General features: G+C 36.8%; 2 protein-coding genes across 4 annotated transcripts in view; one reads left to right on the top strand and one right to left on the bottom strand.

Moving 5' to 3' along the window:
* Positions 1-6,807, bottom strand: part of LOC121390234 — a 38,272-nt gene extending 31,465 nt beyond the window's left edge. For both annotated transcript variants that reach the window (XM_041522009.1, XM_041522008.1), the window contains exons 1-3: positions 6,764-6,807; positions 3,552-3,621; positions 4-312 (exon numbers count right to left, since the gene is read on the bottom strand). In XM_041522009.1, the coding sequence (XP_041377943.1) occupies positions 4-312; positions 3,552-3,621; positions 6,764-6,766 (382 nt within the window). In that variant the 5' untranslated portion in view covers positions 6,767-6,807. The remainder of the gene's footprint in view (positions 1-3; positions 313-3,551; positions 3,622-6,763) is intronic.
* Positions 6,808-6,891: 84 nt separating this feature from the next.
* The window catches only part of LOC121389867, a 13,313-nt gene continuing 164 nt past the window's right edge, over positions 6,892-20,040 (top strand). The window contains exons 1-4 of one of the 2 annotated variants that reach the window (XM_041521521.1): positions 6,892-6,939; positions 16,281-16,604; positions 18,069-18,189; positions 20,010-20,040. The exon at positions 20,010-20,040 is cut by the window's right edge and continues 164 nt beyond it. In XM_041521521.1, coding sequence (XP_041377455.1) covers positions 16,331-16,604; positions 18,069-18,189; positions 20,010-20,040 — 426 coding nt within the window. In that variant the 5' untranslated portion in view covers positions 6,892-6,939; positions 16,281-16,330. Of the gene's footprint in view, positions 6,970-16,280; positions 16,605-18,068; positions 18,190-20,009 lie in introns of both variants that reach the window. The other variant, XM_041521520.1, reaches the window with a different exon arrangement.

Here is a 20,040-nt window from a genome sequence, read left to right as displayed (position 1 = left end):
TACCTCTCTTTTCACACGAAGTGTAGTTACCAGTTTTGCCCCTGCAAGTCCATGTACCCACGTCAATGGTTGGACGGAACGACTTTATTAAGAAGGCACTTTCTTCCATAGGTGAAGCCATCGTGGCGTGGTATTGGCCAGTATAGTTTTCATTGGTTCTACATGTATGCCGAGAGCAAGTCGCCATTACTCTGCCATCAGGCCGATACCAAAATATTTCTTCATCTCCCAGTCCACTTATGTTACACCGTAAGTATGACCTCTGACCTGTGATGCCGGGTGACAAGCAGCCAGTGCGTGTTGAAAATCCACCTATAAATAAAACAGTTAATGAAAACAATGGGCCGAAGTTACAAAGCCTGTTTATGTCTTACACGCGAGTAACTACATGCATTTAAATGACTACACAACACCATTAATTACTCAATGTAGTTCAATACAATTTCTGTGTCAGAATATATTCTGTGAACAAAATACAACACTGTCCAGAGCGTCATGTTACTACTAATTTTAGGGAGTGCTCTGTACTCACAAGTACTGTGTAAAACAAATCAACATCTATGTCGACCACGAAAAGTTTCAGTTAACAGTCCTCATGTTTGAGCACCGCCTCGTGTTGCTGTTATACAAGTGGCACTGTACCAACTGCACAGTTGTTGTTATCAGTTAGTACTACATATAACAAGTAATTTCAAACCAATGGGTTATTTAAATACTGCAACGGTCCACCTACGTGTAATTATCAAAGATAATTTTCAAAAATGGTCGCCAGATTAAAATAAAAACTGGTCTACTAACCAATCTAATTAAAATTAGCTCCACTATTACATGTGGATCTAACAGCAGCCAGTTGGAGCTCATGTCCACCAATCAAAACCTTACTTGCAGAATCATGCCAGTGATTTGAAAATAATTTGAAAATATTCCGAATTATCCTGAGGGTATACGATATGTTTCATGTGAATTACGAATGCCTTATTTAGACCAGTGGAACTAATTTTAATCAGATTGCTAACAACACTGCGTAGTCTCCAATGTCCAGGTAACATTTCGTCTGTAAATAATAATTTAAATATTGACCAATCACACTTCGCCTTTTATAACGTTATTTGGGAGCATACAAATTCTAAAAATATCGGGCGAGTCTATTTTAGTGGCCGCAGTACAGCGAACCATACCAATACGTACGGGAAGGGTTATTAGTCTTCAATTTTACATTAAAAATTATTTATTTATTTATAAAAAAAACACACAACTAAATCAGTCTTCAGTTTTACATTACAAATTATTTATTTTATAAAATAAAACATGTTTTAAGGCATTCGTAATTCACACGAAACATGTCGTCTACCCTCAGGATAATTCGGATTGTTTTCAAATTATTTTTAAATCACTGGCATGATTCTGCAAGTAAGGTTTTGATTGGTGGACATGAGCTACAACTGGCTGCTGTTAGATCCACATGTAATAGTGGAGCTAATTTTAATTCACCCCTGACAAAATTACATAACACGCAGACAGCGCTGTTTACAGGACGGTATTCTTTTTTTTCATAATTCTGCACAAAATATTAAGTTTAAGTTTTAAAAGATGAAAGAAATAAAAAGTACCTTTTGTCAAATATATCATATCAAAACATTACCGTTGGATATGCTATATTTATTTTTTACGAAGCCAAAACAAGGGTTCGAAAAGTGACTGTTGTCGACCTTAATGCAACTGAATGTGTGAAGAACATCTTGTGATTAAAACATTGTACCTTTCACCAAATATGGATTTCAAGTGAAATTAAGGGTAAGATATCCTATATTTATTGTATACGAAGCCAAAACAAGGGTGCGAAGAAAGTGACTGCCGTCAACCTTGGGTGGTTATGGGTTACACATGTTTTGAAATTAGACACTGAATTTCATTAACTTTCAAACATTTTGAAAAGCAATTTTCAACCTATACTTTTTCTAAGAAGCATAAAAATGTATCTATTAATTACCAAGATATTAGGGTACGTAATTTTACCCTTCCAGGGCTTTATATCTCACTAACTGGGGTACAACAGGCTTTATATCTCACTAACTGGGGTACAACAGGCTTTATATCTCACTAACTGGGGTACAACAGGCTTTATATCTCACTAACTGGGGTACAACAGGCTTTATATCTCACTAACTGGGGTACAACAGGCTTTTTGTGTTATGAGCACGATGGTTCTTGTAGTGTAATAATGTTAATAATAGCTTGTAAAAAGCTGGACATGTTCAGAAATGCATTTCAAGTCTTGTAATCTATTTACAGCTTGATATTCCATTGATTTTGAGGTGAAATATTTTGAGGTTAGCATAATTGTATTTAAAGGTCCTATATCAAAGTTGAAACTACAATATTTTGTTATTTTCACATTTATTTGTAATACATAACTACAACTTAATCGATCCCACGCATAATCTTTCCATAATTAACTCTAGAATAATCATTTTTAAAAGTATTGTACTGGACAACAAGTGGGGTTTTCCGAATAATCTGTGGCTAAATATAGCATTGTCACCATCTTCGGGGTTTTTGTTGTTTGGTTTTGGGTGCTGGGTTTGAGGTTGTTTTTTGGTGTGTTAATTTTTTTTTATTTTTTTTTATTTTTTTTTTTTTTTTTTTTTTGGGGGGGGGGGTTTCGTTGTTTGGTTTTTGGTGCGGGGTTTGGGGTTGTTTTTTGGTGTGGGTTTTTTTTTTTTGGGGGGGTGTTGTTGTTTGTGGGGTTTTTTTTGGGGGGGTTGTCAGTTGTCTGCAAAGAATTATAGAAAAAAAAACTTAGTGTGTTAAATGTCTATTAATAAAACAGTGTTGTCACCATTTAATGTGTGACACACTCAAGATTCCCCCCTAAAATAAAAATAACAATTCTACTATTACCTAAATGGAATTATTTGGTTGTAATTTTTATAGGCATATAGCTGAAGGTATAAACTTTATGTTTCGAAATAAAAATTACTAAATCTTTTTTGGTGATTTTGGCCATATCCTTTACGGCCGTAGCTTTGGTGTACGTTAAAGCACTGCCTTCGTAACCTCTGGGGGCGGGATTTAGCTCAGTCGGTTGAGCGCTCGCCTGAGGTACTTGCGTTGCAGGATCGAAACACCTCAGTGAATCCATTCAACTGATTGGGTTTTTCTAGTTCCAACCAGTGCATACAACTGGTCAAAGGCCGTGGTATGTGCTGTCCTGTCTGTGTGAAAGTGCATATAAAAGATCCCTTGCTGCTAATGAAAAATGATGACGAGTCAGAATTACTGACTGTTTGACATCCAGTAGCCGATGATTAATAAATCAATGTGCTTTAGCTGTGTCGTTAAACAAAACAAACTTTCACTTTCGTACCCTCGGACAGAAACCCTGACTGTCGATAAAAATAGAGGTTTGGACATTTAAGCACATAAAGAATTTGAACCGGCAGATAGATCATAATTATATATGAATCATTGACGGACCCGTGACCTCTCCCAGAATTCACTGCGCTAAATCGAATGTAATGAGAACTCTGAAGTCGTCTACTAGACAGTACCTTGAACAGAATTAACGGTCATCACGAACGCAATGGCGACTGCTGCAAGAGTCCTATTCATGTTCATCGTCTGGAAATAACAGAAATAACATTTAAATTTTGATTCTAAACTAAATAAGAATGTACTCAATAGGATTAATTGATTGGACGCGTAAGAACATTAACAGGAACCCGGCATCAGACAAGTTAGCCTACACGGCTGTTATTATATATATTATGATTTCATATTGTATAGAATCAGTTTTCATAACATGACTGTAAGGTAGTGATATCCCTGACACTATCATATTTGTTTCTTGGGTAATAAACCTCTTTTATGAACAAAACAAAAAATAACCTACAATCAATCGAAATATTAACAAAATAACTTTACCCCGGTATTCATGATCATGATATATATATTATGATTTCATATTGTATAGAATCATTTTTCAAAACATGGCTGTAAGGTAGTGATAGATATATAGTAGTGTTGGTATAACGTACTCCTACTGGCAGTAGCTAGTGGGAACACTTTATACCAACATTACTACATATATATACAATACGGAAATATATATATATATATATATGGGTTATTACCAGTGTTTCCCCGTATGGTATATATATGTAGTAATGTTGGGATAAAGTGTTCCCACTAGCTACTGTCAGTAGGAGTACGTTATACCAACATTAATATACATACATACATATGCCTAATATATACTATTAAAAATAAGTAGTGGATATTCAACTATAACACAATTTATTACCCCAGCAGGCACTCATAACGGGGAAAATAAAAATGAGAAATTATCATGCATTGGTTCAACGTACAACGCTATTGGACGATTTGACACCAACAAACCAATCACCTTGTCGGTACTAAATATGATGTCATCACGATTTGGCAAAGCACACACACAATGACGTCACGTAGATTAAAACATTTGCGTTTACGTCTTTTTTTTTTTTTTACAGAATATATAGAACTTTGGATTTTGAAAATTATCTGTGAACCGTGAATAAAATACAAAGTTAAAGCAATACCCAGAACAGTAAAGTAGTTTACGTCGTTTCTATATACATGGACGTGTAGCCGATGTAGGCTATATCGAAACTAAAGGCTTTAAAAACAAATATAGCTGGGGTAATAAATAGAATAACAAACTAAAAGCTCGCGACAAGTGAAAATTATTTCACTCAGGACATAAATTTTATAATAACTGGTAACTCCTTTATTATCTTCTATATAACAGAGATGTATTAATATTTATTGCAATAATAATTAATGGTAAAACACAAGCTCTCGTGTGACGAGTCACTGGCATTAAAGATTCTAGTCAGTATAGTGAGGTGGGTCCGGAGGAAACACAGATAGGCAACAGTGGTGGTTCTTGTCATTTGACGTTTTCAATAATTGCACTAGTAACAGGTAAATCCCCGCAGTTCGACAAGCACGCATGAATCCGACGTGGCATTCTCCTGATTAAACGTCCAATTACATTTTGAGGAATCCTGTCCCGTTCGTCTTGGAGAGTGGCGCCTAATTATTCTGCCAAGTTGGTTGGCTGACGTTGACGTTCTCCGAAGCGTCATTCGATGATGTCCCACTTGTGCTCAATGAGTGAAAGCTCTGGGCTTAGGGCTGGCCACGGAAGTGTGGTGATGTTATGTTGCTGCAGGTATGCAGTGACCAGTAGATTCCGGTGAGCACGGGCGTTGGCGTCCAGCCTGACGTGCGAAGGGCACGATTGGTACAAGGATGTTGTCACGGTAGTACTGCCCAGTGACCCTCCCAAGAACAATATGTAGCTGGGTTCTGGCAATCATGGTGATGTCACCACAAACCATAACGGATCCTCCTCCAAATCCGTCATTCGGACGAACGTTGACGTTGGCGTAGCATTCATTCGGACATCGCCAGTCTCGCTCTCGTCGATTATGGAAGTCTAGTGTGAATCTCGACTCGTCTGAAAACATTACCCGAGCCCAAATCCTATTAGCCCAATGTCTAGGATGTGTATACCATTGACGTCTGGCAGCAATGTGCCTCGCAGTCAAATGTGGGGTAACGTAGGGTCGACATGCGTGGATGTTACTTCTATCCAGTCTGTTACGAATAGTCTGACCAGACACTGTACGCCAGTTGTAACACGGAGTTCTCTTGCGATTCGATTGGCTGATTGACCTCGATTCCTCAACGTGTAAGTCCTAATGAAGCGGTCCTGAACCGGAGTTGTGGCCCTTGGCCGTCCTGAACGGGTACGATCATGCACTTATCTGGTTTGTCGATATCGGGCTCACCTTCGGCTAATGACTGATTGTGACACATTAAATCTACGGGCCACAATTCTCTGGGTGGTGCCAACATGGAGCATGCCTACAGCTCTGAGACGTTTCTGACGTTGGCGACGTCGCATTGTTGCACAATGTTGTAAAGAATGTGATAGAAAGGTTATGATTCAGTGTTCCAGTAACAAACAAGAAAGAACATTGCCACAGTGTGCACACAACGTACGCACAAACTAAGTGTTCAATTTTAAATCGGACCCATCGCACGTGCAATGTCATGGGCTTCACGATCAAAACAATCGGTGCGTTTTTTCATGCTTTGAATGGGAACATTAATGCACATTGTGTACTTATTTTGAGTTTTATATCTCATTTCATTCTATAATTATTGATATTAAAAGGACTTATCTATTTTTAGTTAATCAATCTGATTAAAATTAGCTCTACTGGGTCCACCACATGTAATAATGGAGCTAATTTTAATTAGATTGAAACTGCATGATTTTGAGTGCATTTTTGACAAATTGTTCACACCCAAACGGGAGTTGGCGGATATCACACATATTTATGGAAACTTTGCTCATCAGAAACACTCATTTTGTTTGAATCAGCTTATTTGAAAATTACCCCAAAAAAGGGGGCGGGGCGTAGCCCATTAGTAAGGCACTTGCTTGATGTGCGGTCGATCTAAGATCGATCCCCGTCGGTGGGCCCATTGGGGTATTTTTCGTCCCAGCCAGTGCAACACGATTGATATATCAAAGGCCGTGGTGTGTGCTAGTCCGTTCCATCCGTCTATAAAAATTGTTTTGGTAAATAATTTCGGTTTGGTGTGACGTAAGAAAAGTGTTTTGGAAATAACGAAAAAACAAACAAACAGTTTTATGTGCAATTAAAAAAATAATCGGTTTAGGAATAAATAAAACTGCAATACATACCATAGTAGGAAAACGACGCTTACGGCGTTATGGCCGCCATTTTGGTTTATAGACTGGTGTAGTCTTGATATGAGATAACTCTATTTGAGTAAAGTCACTACAGAGAAAATAGGCAGAGTTATCTCAATAAAGCAAAACTATACCATTCCATAAACCAAAATGGAGGCCATAACGTTGTAAGCGTCTTTTTTATTATTATTATTATGGTATGTATTACAGTTTTATTTATTTCTAAACCGATTATTTTCTTTAATTACACACAAAAACTGTCTTTCTTTGTTATTTCTAAACACTTTTACTTTTTTTTTCTTACGTCAAGCCAAACAAATTATTTATAAGAAACATTTTTTTATAAAATGATGGGACGGACTTAGTTCATCAAGATAAACGTCTCCGGCACGATATTTATTATTGTGATGTTTATTGCTGTGCCGTAACGTTTATCCATTGGATCGAATTTTCCATTTGCAATCACGATTTAATAAAATCAGGCATATGTGCTTTATTTAAGAGCCTCAACACGTACAACAACATATTTTAATAAATTTTAGACAAAAATATTAAGTACAATACCTTTGGTAACCTTTCCAGGATTAGATGTTTGAAGATGACACATTTAAACATTTGAAAACTATTTTTATCCTGGCACATCGAAAATGCGGAATGAAAATTTTGCGGAACGAGAATTATTCGTATCAAACATTTTACGTAAAAAGAAATATTGCGGAACTGAATGGAATTGATTATTAAATTTATTTATTTTGTTATTTTTGTTTCTACATATGTGCTTTGTGTGGGTTGCATTATATGCATTGTTAATAATATTATCACATTAAAGTTTTGGGGTGTATTATTCTTTTTTATTATTATTAAAAAAATAATGATTGTTAGTACAGGTCATTACTTATTTTAAGGCCTTCATTTATTTACTTTTTCCAAAATTATTATTTCCTTTAGTAATTGTTTTTAAATATTATTATTACAGGCCATTGCTTACATGTGTTTCAAAGGTTTTTTTCTTCTTTTTTTCTCTTCTTTTTTTGTTTTAATTTAATTTCTTTTTTTTAGCTATAATTACTGGTCATTAGTTATTTTAGGAGTTTTATTCAGTTAAATTTAATTGTTATTATTAATTTATTATCAATTAATTGATTTTTAAACAATATTATTCATTAATTAAGTTTATTTATTTATTATATAAAACGTGATATTCCATTAAATATCGTGGAATAAACTCGTGAACCCGAGACGAATAATAATAAAAATAATCCGATTCCACCAACAGTTTTCAATCACATTTTAAATATGCTCACAATGGCCGGCGGGAATATTCGAGATTTTGTTCGTAACTGAAAATTGGATTAATGCAGGATTACTATTTGGACAAACTGTCTATTTATGCGTAAAACGTGACTCGGGAAGTTTTCTTTATACAGTAAGTGTTTATATTTATTGGTACATCTCATATTTCGCCACGAAATAATTAATTCCATGGTTGTATCGATTCCGCCTGAAATCTGGGCGGAAACTGCACGCTTGTTTTTGCTGTTCAAGTTGTAAACATCGGGTCCAATAAATGTCAAAATGTTAAAAAACGGACCGTAGATGTTTACCTTGGTGAACTAGGACGGACTATAAACTCTAAAGATGTTAAAGAAGTCCGAACTACAATATATTTTTACTCATTTACATTTAATTACTGTTACTGTTTGTCCGGACAGAAATCGTGAGAAAACAAAATTACATTGACATATATTCCACCTACTGGAATATAACCATGTCACCTACATCGACTTCGCTGAGATCTCCTTGGGCCATTTGCCATTTTGCTTTTTTAAAGGTGGAAGCCTCCGAGGTATGTGACGTAATTGATATGACGTCATGACGTTGTTGGATTTATATCATATCCTTACACCCCTCTTGAAGAGTATTCCATAAAAAAGCTAAATGGCAACCTCCATGTGTTTTGTCCTAGGAGCTGTGATGTAAAATTCTGTGTCATTACAGTGGGGGTTTTTTGTTCATGATTTCTGTCTGGACAAAATATTGTGAAAATCTAGCGGTAATTAAAGGTAGGACTCTGAGAGTACTTTATCAGTGTGGTTCGGACTTCTAGACTGTCGTTTCTGTTCAGTGAGCGGGGGTCGGCCGATTGTCAACACAAGCCTTACGTTTCTTAACGCGAGCGTAACAAAACGTTCGCGGCGGGCGTTTTCTTGGCTATGCAACGGTATTTTAATATGCAAACGTTTTCCAAAATGGCTGACCAAAAAAACAAAAATGCTTTGTATTATTGTCAAATAGTCCGCTGATAGTACAAATAAGATCTTCATTTGATTAGTACGTTTCAAAAGCAAATATTCGTCATTCATTCATACCAAGGTAACAAAACACAGAAAATGTTATCAACAAAACATTTAGAATAGTCGATATAATGAAATTTTAATAAATAATTACAATGATATATGCATTTTATTTTTTTAGAACACAATTAATTAGTTTCTGAGTGGGTATTCTAAGCATTTTTGTGTAAACACCCAAAATCAAAAACGTTTAGCAGCCATTTTTGTTCGCCGCGAGTCACTTTTCAATGACGTTAGGTCTCACTACACAGATCACTTCCGGGTGAGAGTTCATTGATCACGGTCTACTATAGTTCCTAATTGTGACACATGCTACGGTTCACATATTCACTTCTAGAAAATGGTGAAGAATTAAAACAATATATATGTTTAATGGTAAGCCTTTTGGATGTATTTTGCCCATGTTATTTTGTAATAGTGTGCATCGACCTTTTGGGACATAGGTGTATAGCGCAAGAGACAGCCGGGGTGAATCGGTTAATGAACCACCTGTTCGGACCGGTTCTACTGCCAGATGCGGTCATATAGCAAAAAACTGAGACGGACATGTTCTCAATTTTGGAGTGAAAATAAATGCTTATATAATGTATGTTTCCAATGGTGTATGTTGTTAGTGCCAACGAGAACCCGTTCTATTGGTAATCTTCATTTGAAGTTGAGCAATTTAACATGGATTTCAATGGCAGATGGCATCTGTGTAGTGAGACCTAACGTTCGGTTTGATCGCGGCGAACAGTCCGTTTCTAACGACAAAACGTTTCGCGAACGCCCGCGTTAAGAAACGTAGGGCAGTCCTATATTCAGCGACAGCGTGCAACGCTGACATTCGCGAACTGTTTTATTGGTTTCCAACGTGGTCATTTGGAATAATGTTTTTTTTACTGTGAAGCGCACAAACCAGTCTTTCGTGCACTTTTCTTCTCGTCTTGCTAAACGTAGTTGTGCTCTAGTGGTATCGTTAAAAAAACAATGTTTTTGATAAACGTATCGTTAAAGGCACAGACTCTAGTTTCAGCCAGTGAAAATAGACATTAAGTAATAAATTTATTAATTACTCTACAAACCTGCAACATACATTTGGATAATGTTATAACAAAGAGAAGCTAAAGTCTGCGATGTTTAAACAGGGAAATACCGTCTAAAAAGAATTAGAGCTCATCTCGATAACCATTACTTCCAAGACGAACATGCGATTTTAGAATTATGGAAAAACGCATTTTGGGGTATTGTAAAAATCTAGATTACCAGAACCAATTCAGATGTACGAAAATTAATTTCTAAATAATAAAATATAAGTACTTCGAATTTAAATGATAAAAAAAACGGTTTTAATAGTGAAAACTGCGTCATAGTGTTTAAAAACTAGGGTCTGACCCCTTAACTTGTATCTTGCACTTTGAATTGCAGGTCTATCTGTTGTTATTTATTTTATTATCGTTTTCCTGGTTTTGGTTGTTGTTGTTCTTGGTGATGATGGTGGTTCGTGTTGGTCGTACTGATGGGTTGTTTTATTTTGTGTTCTTGGTAGGGGGTTTTGGTGGTGGTGGTGTTTTTTGTGATTTTTGTTGGGGGGTTTTGGGGGATGGGGGTTGGGGGGTTTGTTGTAAGCCAAGCTGATGGTGGTGATGAGGGAGGGTTTTTTCGAGGGGGGGGGGGGGGGGGGGGTTGTTGTATTGTTGGTCCGAAAAACATTACTTCAACTAACTAATTTATTTAATTATATTACAATTAGTTACTTTATTTTAAAATAAAGTAATTATAAAATTACCAAGTGCCGTGATACTCATGCGTTATATGTTAGCCTATATTTTTTCAGAATTATCAGTTTGTTTCGACTGGAAAGACGAACAATTTCAGATGTATTTGACAGCTGGGTGGAGTTTTGGGGTGTTTTGGGTTATCTGCTTGAAACAACAAATAGAAGTTTAGTTCTTATATCATATGTGATGATAAATGTCATGAAATTGTCAGTTGTCTCCGTTCCAAGGTGGAAAAGTTGTTGTTGTTTTGTTTGTTGTTGTTTTTTTGTTGTTGTTTTGGGGGGGGGGGGGGGGGGGGGGGGGGGGTGTGGGGGGGGGGGGGATGGGGGGGGGTGTCGGATGGGGAGACTTAGGCCCTTACAAAAAATGGCACATGGATCAAGTCGTGAAAAGGCAGGCCTCCCAGACCTATATTTCCTGTATGTTTTATAGGATCCTATAAAACTCCTATATTGAGATTCATTTCCTATATTTGACTCAATGTTTTTGCCAAAATGCCGATGAATAAAATATGTTACTGAGTTATATTCGCATACTTGCCAACCCTATCGCTTTACGCGGTAGGCTACCGATTTCGTTACTGTTCTACCGACTACCGCATTTGAAAGCTTTCCTAAAAAAGTAAAAAAAAAGAAAATTTAAGGTTTAAATTGCGTTTGGTTTAAATCGATATCAAATAATGATTAATCCAGCTTATTTTAGTAGGCCTAGCTACTAGACAGCACTCCGGCTAGTGAGTCGTGACTAGGTTTAGAGTATGCCGCGTCGTTATGGTAACCTGGTTCCCTCAGTGTCTGCTTGCGGCCTCTGGCGGGAAACTTTATATTCACAACCAAAAGCGGCGCTTTGGTTTGCTGCACATAAACTATTGACCAATCGAAACACAAGAAACATATCAAAAATCGCCCCCTCCCAAACCCTCTCCCCACAAGCTCCCTCGCAGTGCACCTACCGCTTTCTAATTCTAAAATGTTGGCAAGTATGTATTCGCAGTGAAAGGCAGCCAGTCTGTCAGAAATTCAGAAGATGCCTTGAATGTAGGAAATCTGTATCAAGTGCCGATCAAGATCCTGCTCACCTAATGAGGTGAGGAGGATGTATTACTGATACAAGATGCACCAACTTTCAAAGTATCTTGGATATCGGCATGGACTGCTGACAAGCCTTGGTATATATTTGTTGAGGTGCTCTGTTGGCGATAAATCAGGGCACAGTACTGGCCATTCAAGCAAAGGGACATTATTGTTCGCTAGATACAACACGTTTGATGTGCGCTCGGGCGTTGTCTTGCTGAAATGTGTGCATCCCGATGCCGATGAAAGAAAGGAATGACGTGATTTTGCAAGACGTTATCCCGGTAGTAAATGGCATTCATTCTGTCACGGCAAACACGGAGTGCTGTTCGGTGATGATAATGATCCCTCTCCACACCATGACACTCCCTCCACCCCATCGATCCGTCTGGACAAGGCACTCATTGTGGTAACGTTCTCCATGCCTACGCCACACCCGCAACCGACCATCAACATTCCTTAAATGGAAACGGAATTCGTCAGAGAATAGCACACCATGCCAACGTTGTAATCTCCAATGACAATACCTTCCTGCCAAACGTTGGCGCTCATTTCGTTGTCGATCAGACAGGATAGGTCCAACATATTGTCGTTGAGCACGCAGCCCAGCAGAGCGAAGACGGCGACGCACAGTGTCTGTGCTGATAACCCCTCATCGAACCTGAACAGTTGGTGCAGTCCTGGAGCTGGCAGCGTTCGATCATGGATATGGTGGGGTTGAGGATTTGGAAAATGTATTATTGTCTCTACATGAAAAATATTTTGATCATATATTTGTAATATGTGGAGATTTATATTGCAGAACAGCAGATCTGCAATCTAAATGTGCAGAAGTATTTGATTATGCTGAGGTATATTGTATAGATGATGATGGGAGTGAATCACACAATGGCTGTCATGACAGAAAGTCAGATGATAAGATAAGTAATGATTTTGGCCATGAATTACTTGAAATGTGTAGCAACTGATCTTTTAATTTTAAATGGTCTGAACATGTTTGATGGCTCATACACATATATTTCTCAACAGGGTTGTAGTGTGCTTGACTACTTTCTGATATCATCTATGCATATTTCCATTTGCTCTTCACTACATGTATCATGTCAAATATGGTCCAAACATTTACCAGTTGAAATGACGTTGTATGGCACTCCTAAATACCTAAAGTGTCATGAAAAAACTGTATGGGATGATTCTAAGCTAAGTGATTTTCAAAAGAATCTAGAAAATCATGATACACACGATGATTTTGTTAAGGCCTTAAGTTTGATGATGCACTGGAAAGTTTTAATAATTGGCTTTAAAAATGTGCATTATGTATGTATAGAACCTTCACTGATAGGGATAAGAAGTTTGTTCCCATACAGGCTTGGTTTGATAAAGAGTGTTATAAAATGCGAAAGGAAACTAACTATTTTCTACGTTAATTTAAGAGAACAAAGTCAGTTGAAGATAAATTAATTTATTGAGGATGACGAAGAGACTATAAGAAACATATTTTAGAAATGAAACGGACATACTGTGATAACAAACTACATGAGTTATTAGGCAATATTAGTAATTCTAATATATTTTGGAAAGAAATTAAAAAGATAAATATATCTCTAAGAAATAGTATTAGTAAAGATCAATGGCTTAAACACTTTAAAAATGTTTTAGGAGGTCCGGCACAAGGAGATCAACATTATAATGATGATATATTGCTAAATAATTATGATGAATGTATTAATTTAAGTAATGATAAAGATCATCAAGCTATGAATCAAGTAATTACAAAAGAAGAGATTATTGGAGCTATTAAATCACTTAAAGTTGGGAAAGCAATGGGGATTGATGGTATATCGGCAGAATTATTGAAAGAATCACAGGTAGCTTTGATAAAATTTCTAATACCTTTTCTTAATGGCGTTTTTGACATGGGTATATATCCACAGGTTTGGGCTACATCGGTGATCATCCCTCTGCATAAAAAGGGAGATATAAATAACTCAGATAATTATCGCAGTATCTCTTTATTAAATGTTATGAGTAAAATGTATACACACATTATAAATAAACGTTTAACTCACTGGGCTGAAAGTACAAGAACACTTTTAGAAGAACAAGCAGGATTCAAAGCTAATTACTCAACAATTGACAATAGTTTTACTCTATATGGCTCAATCCAAAAGAGATTGCTATCAGGTACTAAGTTGTATGTGGCTTTTATTGATTTTAAGAAGGCTTTTGACTCTGTTAATAGAAATATATTGTGGAATATTTTAAGAACTGATGGAATTCATGGTAAGACAATGGATATGTTGAAAGCTGTGTATGCATCTGTTAAGGCATGTGTCAGATATAATTCACATGAGTTTACAGATTTCTTTGAATGTCCCTTAGGCGTAAAACAGGGGTGTAAAATAAGCCCTCTGCTTTTTTCTGCTTTTTTATAAATGAATTGGCAAATGAAGTAATAGAGGGTGGTAAATATGGTGTACAAATTCTACCGAACTTAAATCAGTTATTTTTGCTCCTTTTTGCAGATGATATAGTTTTGTTATCAATTACCCCTGGTGGACTGCAAACGCAAATTAATAATTTGAAGAAATCTGCTGATAGACTTTGTCTGACTGTGAATTTAGATAAGACTAATATCGTTGTTTTTAGAAATGGTGGGTACCTTTCTGTTAGAGAAAAATGGAAATATGGAAACCTTGAAATCAAAGTTGCAAATAGTTATAAATACCTTGGTATGAATTTCACTACGAAATTTGGCATTACAACATACTCTGTCAAAAGCAAAAGGAGCTGTTATTCATATTATAAGATCATTATATAAATTGGGTTCATTTAATGGTAAAATATTTTTTAAACTGTTTGACTGTCAAGTTATGCCTATGTTAACATACTCATGAGAAGTATGGGGCCTTTCCAGTCTTCCTGAAATTGAAAAGGTACATTTATTTGCATGTAAACGTTTTTTATGTCTTCCCTCACAAACCCCAAATCTAATGGTGTATTTCGAGACTGGTCGTTATCCCCTTTACATTATAACCATTACCAAAGCTGTTAAATATTGGACACGTCTGTTACAGCTACCTTCTTCTAGGCTATGTAAACAAACATACTTAATGCTTTATAATTTTTGTTGGAAAGGTAAAAATAATTTGGCAAGTCAGTTGGAAAATATTTTATGCCGTAGTGGCTTTGGCTATGCCTGGCTATTTCAAGAAATTGGCGATGTTAAAATATTTCTAAAAACTTTAAAACTTAGACTAACAGATGTATATTTACAAGAATGGTTAACAGATATAAATAGTAGTGAGAGAAAGAAAGAAATGTTTTATTTAACGACGCACTCAACACATTTTATTTACGGTTATATGGCGTCAGACATATGGTTACGGACCACACAGATTTTGAGAGGAAACCTGCTGTCGCCACTACATGGGCTACTCTTCCGATTAGCAGCAAGGGATCTTTTATTTGTGCTTCCCACAGGCAGGATAGCACAAACCATGGCCTTTGTTGAACCAGTTATGGATCACTGGTCGGTGCAAGTGGTTTACTCCTACCCATTGAGCCTTGCGGAGCACTCACTCAAGGTTTGGAGTCGGTATCTGGATTAAAAATCCCATGCTTCGACTGGGATCCGAACCCAGTACCTACCAGCCTGTAGACCGATGGCCTACCACGATGCCACCGAGGCCGGTAGAGTAGTGATAGATATGAAATATATAGATCTTTTAAATCAACTATACTTTTAGAAAAACATTTGGATTGGAATATACATCATTTTATAAATGCACTCACAAGATTTAGGTTAGGCTTTACAATTATTAACACTCATAGAAATAGATACAGACATGACTTGCCCAAACAGTGTCACTATTGTGATGACATATTGGAAGATGAATTCCATTTTTTGTTTATATGTCCATTATATAGGGATTTAAGAATAAAATATCTTGTCTCCAAAATACAGGTGTCATCCCAGTAGATTAAAAAATGATAATTTTATTAAATATAGAATGTCATACACAGAAGTGGAATTTAAGTAAATTTATTTGTGAAGCACTTAGAATTCGGGAAATATTCTGTAATAGTTAATTCAAGTCATTTGGTTAGTATGCATAGATATTATGATTGATCTTCATATTTCATATGTGTGTGTTGATGTCTGCGCTACTCTTCTTGTAACAGGGTGGTCAACCCTAACAATGAAAATAAATAAATAATTTTTTTTTAAATGTTTTGCTTTTGTTGTTGTTTTTTTGTTTTGTTTAGTTTTTTGCTTTTGTTGGTCTTCTTCTATTTGTTTTGTTGTTTGTTTTTTCAGGTTCAGCCGTACTTGAAATAACGCCATGCATTTTACCTTTGAACGAGGGAATGCCACTAAATTTGACCTGTGTTTTAAGAAGTGGGACAGTTGAAGGTTCTGTCAGCTTTGTGAGACATAAGCAACCCAGAGTGCAGTGTGCTGCGGATTTCGGCCAGTGCCACCCACTGGAGCCAGGCTACGAGGTCTATGGAATTGATGGCAAGTCTGCCGTGATGGTCATTACAAACTTTACCACCAGTAAAGATGCTGCAGTGTGGACTTGTATTGACGGGTCACCTCCACCGACAGTACCAGGTTGTAACATTTCTATAGCACTACCAGGTAAGTACATTTAGTATGTTGCAGCAGGGGCGGACCCGGGATCTTGTAAGGGATGAGGGGGTCACAACATTGAAAAAAATAATCAAGTTTGAGTTTTGTTGAAGTTAAATGACCTGAGCTTCCAAAAGGATCAAGAGCTGCAGGGGTTTTAGGGACATCCTCGCCGGAAACTATTCAAATAAAGCTGATCAGATATGCGTATGACTGGTGATTTAGGTGGAGGTGTTATAGCGGTTATCATGATCGCTTTGTTAATTGACAGTTTTATATATATTCACAAACTATTATCCGCATGGTTCACAGCTTACGGCTGGTGGTTTAGGTGGAGGTGTTATAGCGGTTATCATGATCGCTTTGTTAATTGACAGTTTTATATATTTTCAGTTTTATATATTTTCACAAACTATTATCCGCATGGTTCACAGCTTACGGCTGGTGGTTTAGGTGGAGGTGTGATAGCGGTTATCATGATCGCTTTGTTAATTGACAGTTTTATATATTTTCACAAACTATTATCCGCATGGTTCACAGCTTACGGCTGGTGGTTTAGGTGGAGGTGTTATAGCGGTTATCATGATCGCTTTGTTAATTGACAGTTTTATATATTTTCACAAACTATTATCCACATGGTTCACAGCTTACGGCTGGTGGTTTAGGTGGAGGTGTTATAGCGGTTATCATGATCGCTTTGTTAATTGACAGTTTTATATATTTTCACAAACTATTATCCGCATGGTTCACAGCTTACGGCTGGTGGTTTAGGTGGAGGTGTTATAGCGGTTATCATGATCGCTTTGTTAATTGACAGTTTTATATATTTTCACAAACTATTATCCGCATGGTTCACAGCTTACGGCTGGTGGTTTAGGTGGAGGTGTTATAGCGGTTATCATGATCGCTTTGTTAATTGACAGTTTTATATATTTTCACAAACTATTATCCACATGGTTCACAGCTTACGGCTGGTGGTTTAGGTGGAGGTGTTATAGCGGTGATCATGATCGCTTTGTTAATTGACAGTTTTATATATTTTCACAAACTAATATTCACATGATTCACAGCTTACGGCTGGTGGTTTAGGTGGAGGTGCTATAAAGGGGACTATGGTCGTTAATTGGGAGTTTTATATTTTTTCACAAACTAATATCCACATGGTTCACAGCTTATGTCTGGCGGTTTAGGTGGAGGTGTTATAGTGGTGATTGTGGTCGTTAATTGGGAGTTTTATATATTTTCACAAACTAATATCCACATAGTTCACAGATTATCATTATGTCTGGTGGTTTAGGTGGTTGTGTTATAATAAAATATAGGGAACTGCGATCACTCTGTTAATTGACAGTGTTATATATTTTCAGAAACTAATATCCACATGGTTCATAGATTAGGTCTGGTGGTTTAGGAGGAGGTGTTGTATAGGGGACTGCGATCACTCTATTAATTGACAGTTTTATATATTTTCAGAAACTAATACTGATAGTCCAGAACATAGCGGGTCTGCCCTAAGTCCAGGTATTATAGCGGGAATTGTGATCGGTCTTCTACTTGTTGTAACAATCTCTGTGGGCTGGATACTTTACAAGAGGTAATTCAATCCTATAGATATTGTTCTCGTTGTAGTGTGGAAGAGGGAAGGAGAGGGTTGAATGAGTGGTAGGTGGGCTATTTATTAATTATTAGTATTGATTTTTGCACTTTTTATACTAAATGTGTTTTCTTAATTTCATTGCTTTTATTTGCTTTCTGTATTACCATAAGCTTTGTTTCCAAGCGAAAATACACATCTCAGTAAACAGGATTTTGTAAACAAGTAGGTGGGGGGGGGTCTAAAAGTTTTAAAAAGGCAGGTTTGAGTTAGCGCTCGCCTGATGCGCGGTCGGTTTGGGATCGACTCCAGCCAGTGCACAACGACTGGTACACCAAAGTCCGTGGTATGTGTTATCCTTTCTATGGGATGGTGCATATAAAAGATCCCTAGCTGCTAATCTAAAAAGAGTTGCCCATGAAGTGGCGACAGCGGGGTTCCTCCCTCAATATCTGTTTGGTCTTTAACCATATGTCCGACGCCATATAACCGTAAATAAAATGTGTTGAGTGCGTCATTAAATAAACCATTTCCTTCCTTCATCTTATCGGGATATTGGGGGGTGGGGGTGGGGGGGATGTCCGTTTTTTAAAAATAAAGATTCTCAGAGATGCATGTTCAGGGCAGTTTAGTGTTGTTTTGCAGCTGTTCTCTTGGGGACATTTTGCGTGATAAAACATTCATGAATTATGGACATAATATGCTCGTAAACAAAAAGGAGTTGAGTACGATGTTAAATAAAGCATTTCTTCCTTCCACAACTGATTTGAATGCCAGTGGCTAAATTGTAAAATGAGGTCTTGAAAAGATTGGAAACACGGTCACGACCAACATCTTGAACACGTACTTTAAACCAGAATACTGCTGCGTGCTACATGTTCAACCAGATGTTTCTATTCGGTATGCCATAATGATAACATGTTGGAGATTTCCAACTACGCATGCGCAATACGTTTTTTCAGTAATAACTTCAGAGGTGCCCAAATCTGAAAATATATTTATTACTAAGTATATGGATATGTATATAATAGGTATGTGTGTATATGTGTATGTACATGTGTACGTACATGCATGTCTCTCTCTCTCTCTCTCTCTCTCTCTCTCTCTCTCTCTCTCTCTCTCTCTCTCTCTCTCTCTCTCTCTCTCTCTCTCTCTCTCTGTCACTAATGTAACAGTTTGGTATTAATATAAAGCACATTTTCATTGTAATTTGGCTCATGATACACTCGGGGACTACCAACAGATATGTTGACCCAGTAAATATTTAAAAACATAAAGTGTCGATTGGCAGAATTCGAACCTACTGTACCAGTTCTAATGTCACTCGTGCGGACCTGCTCGTGAAACAAATTGAGGGGAGTTGTCGATTGCTCTCCGAGCCTGGATTATGTGAAGCCATTTAAGATTTTATCATTGATATTTAATTTTTTTGTAGTACTTTTTTTCCCCTCAAAAACTCACGTGCTCAAAATTACTGTGCTTAAACTAATCTCATGGGAGTGTTGGGGAGCCAGAGTAATAGGTCCCCTTTATACAGGGAGGTCTGCTCGTGACATATTTTCCGTTCGTCATTCGCATAAACATTTATTATCAATATTTTTATTTTTTGTTTATTAGTATTATTATTATTATTATTATGTTTTTGTTTTTGTTTTTTGTCATTTCAATGTCATCACAGCAATATTTATTCAAATGAACTCTGTACTGTGTTAGTTTTGACTCGGTAAACTAGTTATCTATCTGTGATATTTGTATTTTTGTGGTTGTTTTAAGCCATATACCACAAGTAATAAAGCATAGGTAATTATGTTTCTTTACAGGAAAATTAAAAAAGAAGGTGGTGCCAGACAG

Source organism: Gigantopelta aegis, chromosome 15, assembly GCF_016097555.1.
Source record: "Gigantopelta aegis isolate Gae_Host chromosome 15, Gae_host_genome, whole genome shotgun sequence".
Taxonomy (NCBI): Eukaryota; Metazoa; Mollusca; class Gastropoda; order Neomphalida; family Peltospiridae; genus Gigantopelta; species Gigantopelta aegis.
This window is presented reverse-complemented; position numbering and strand designations above follow the sequence as displayed.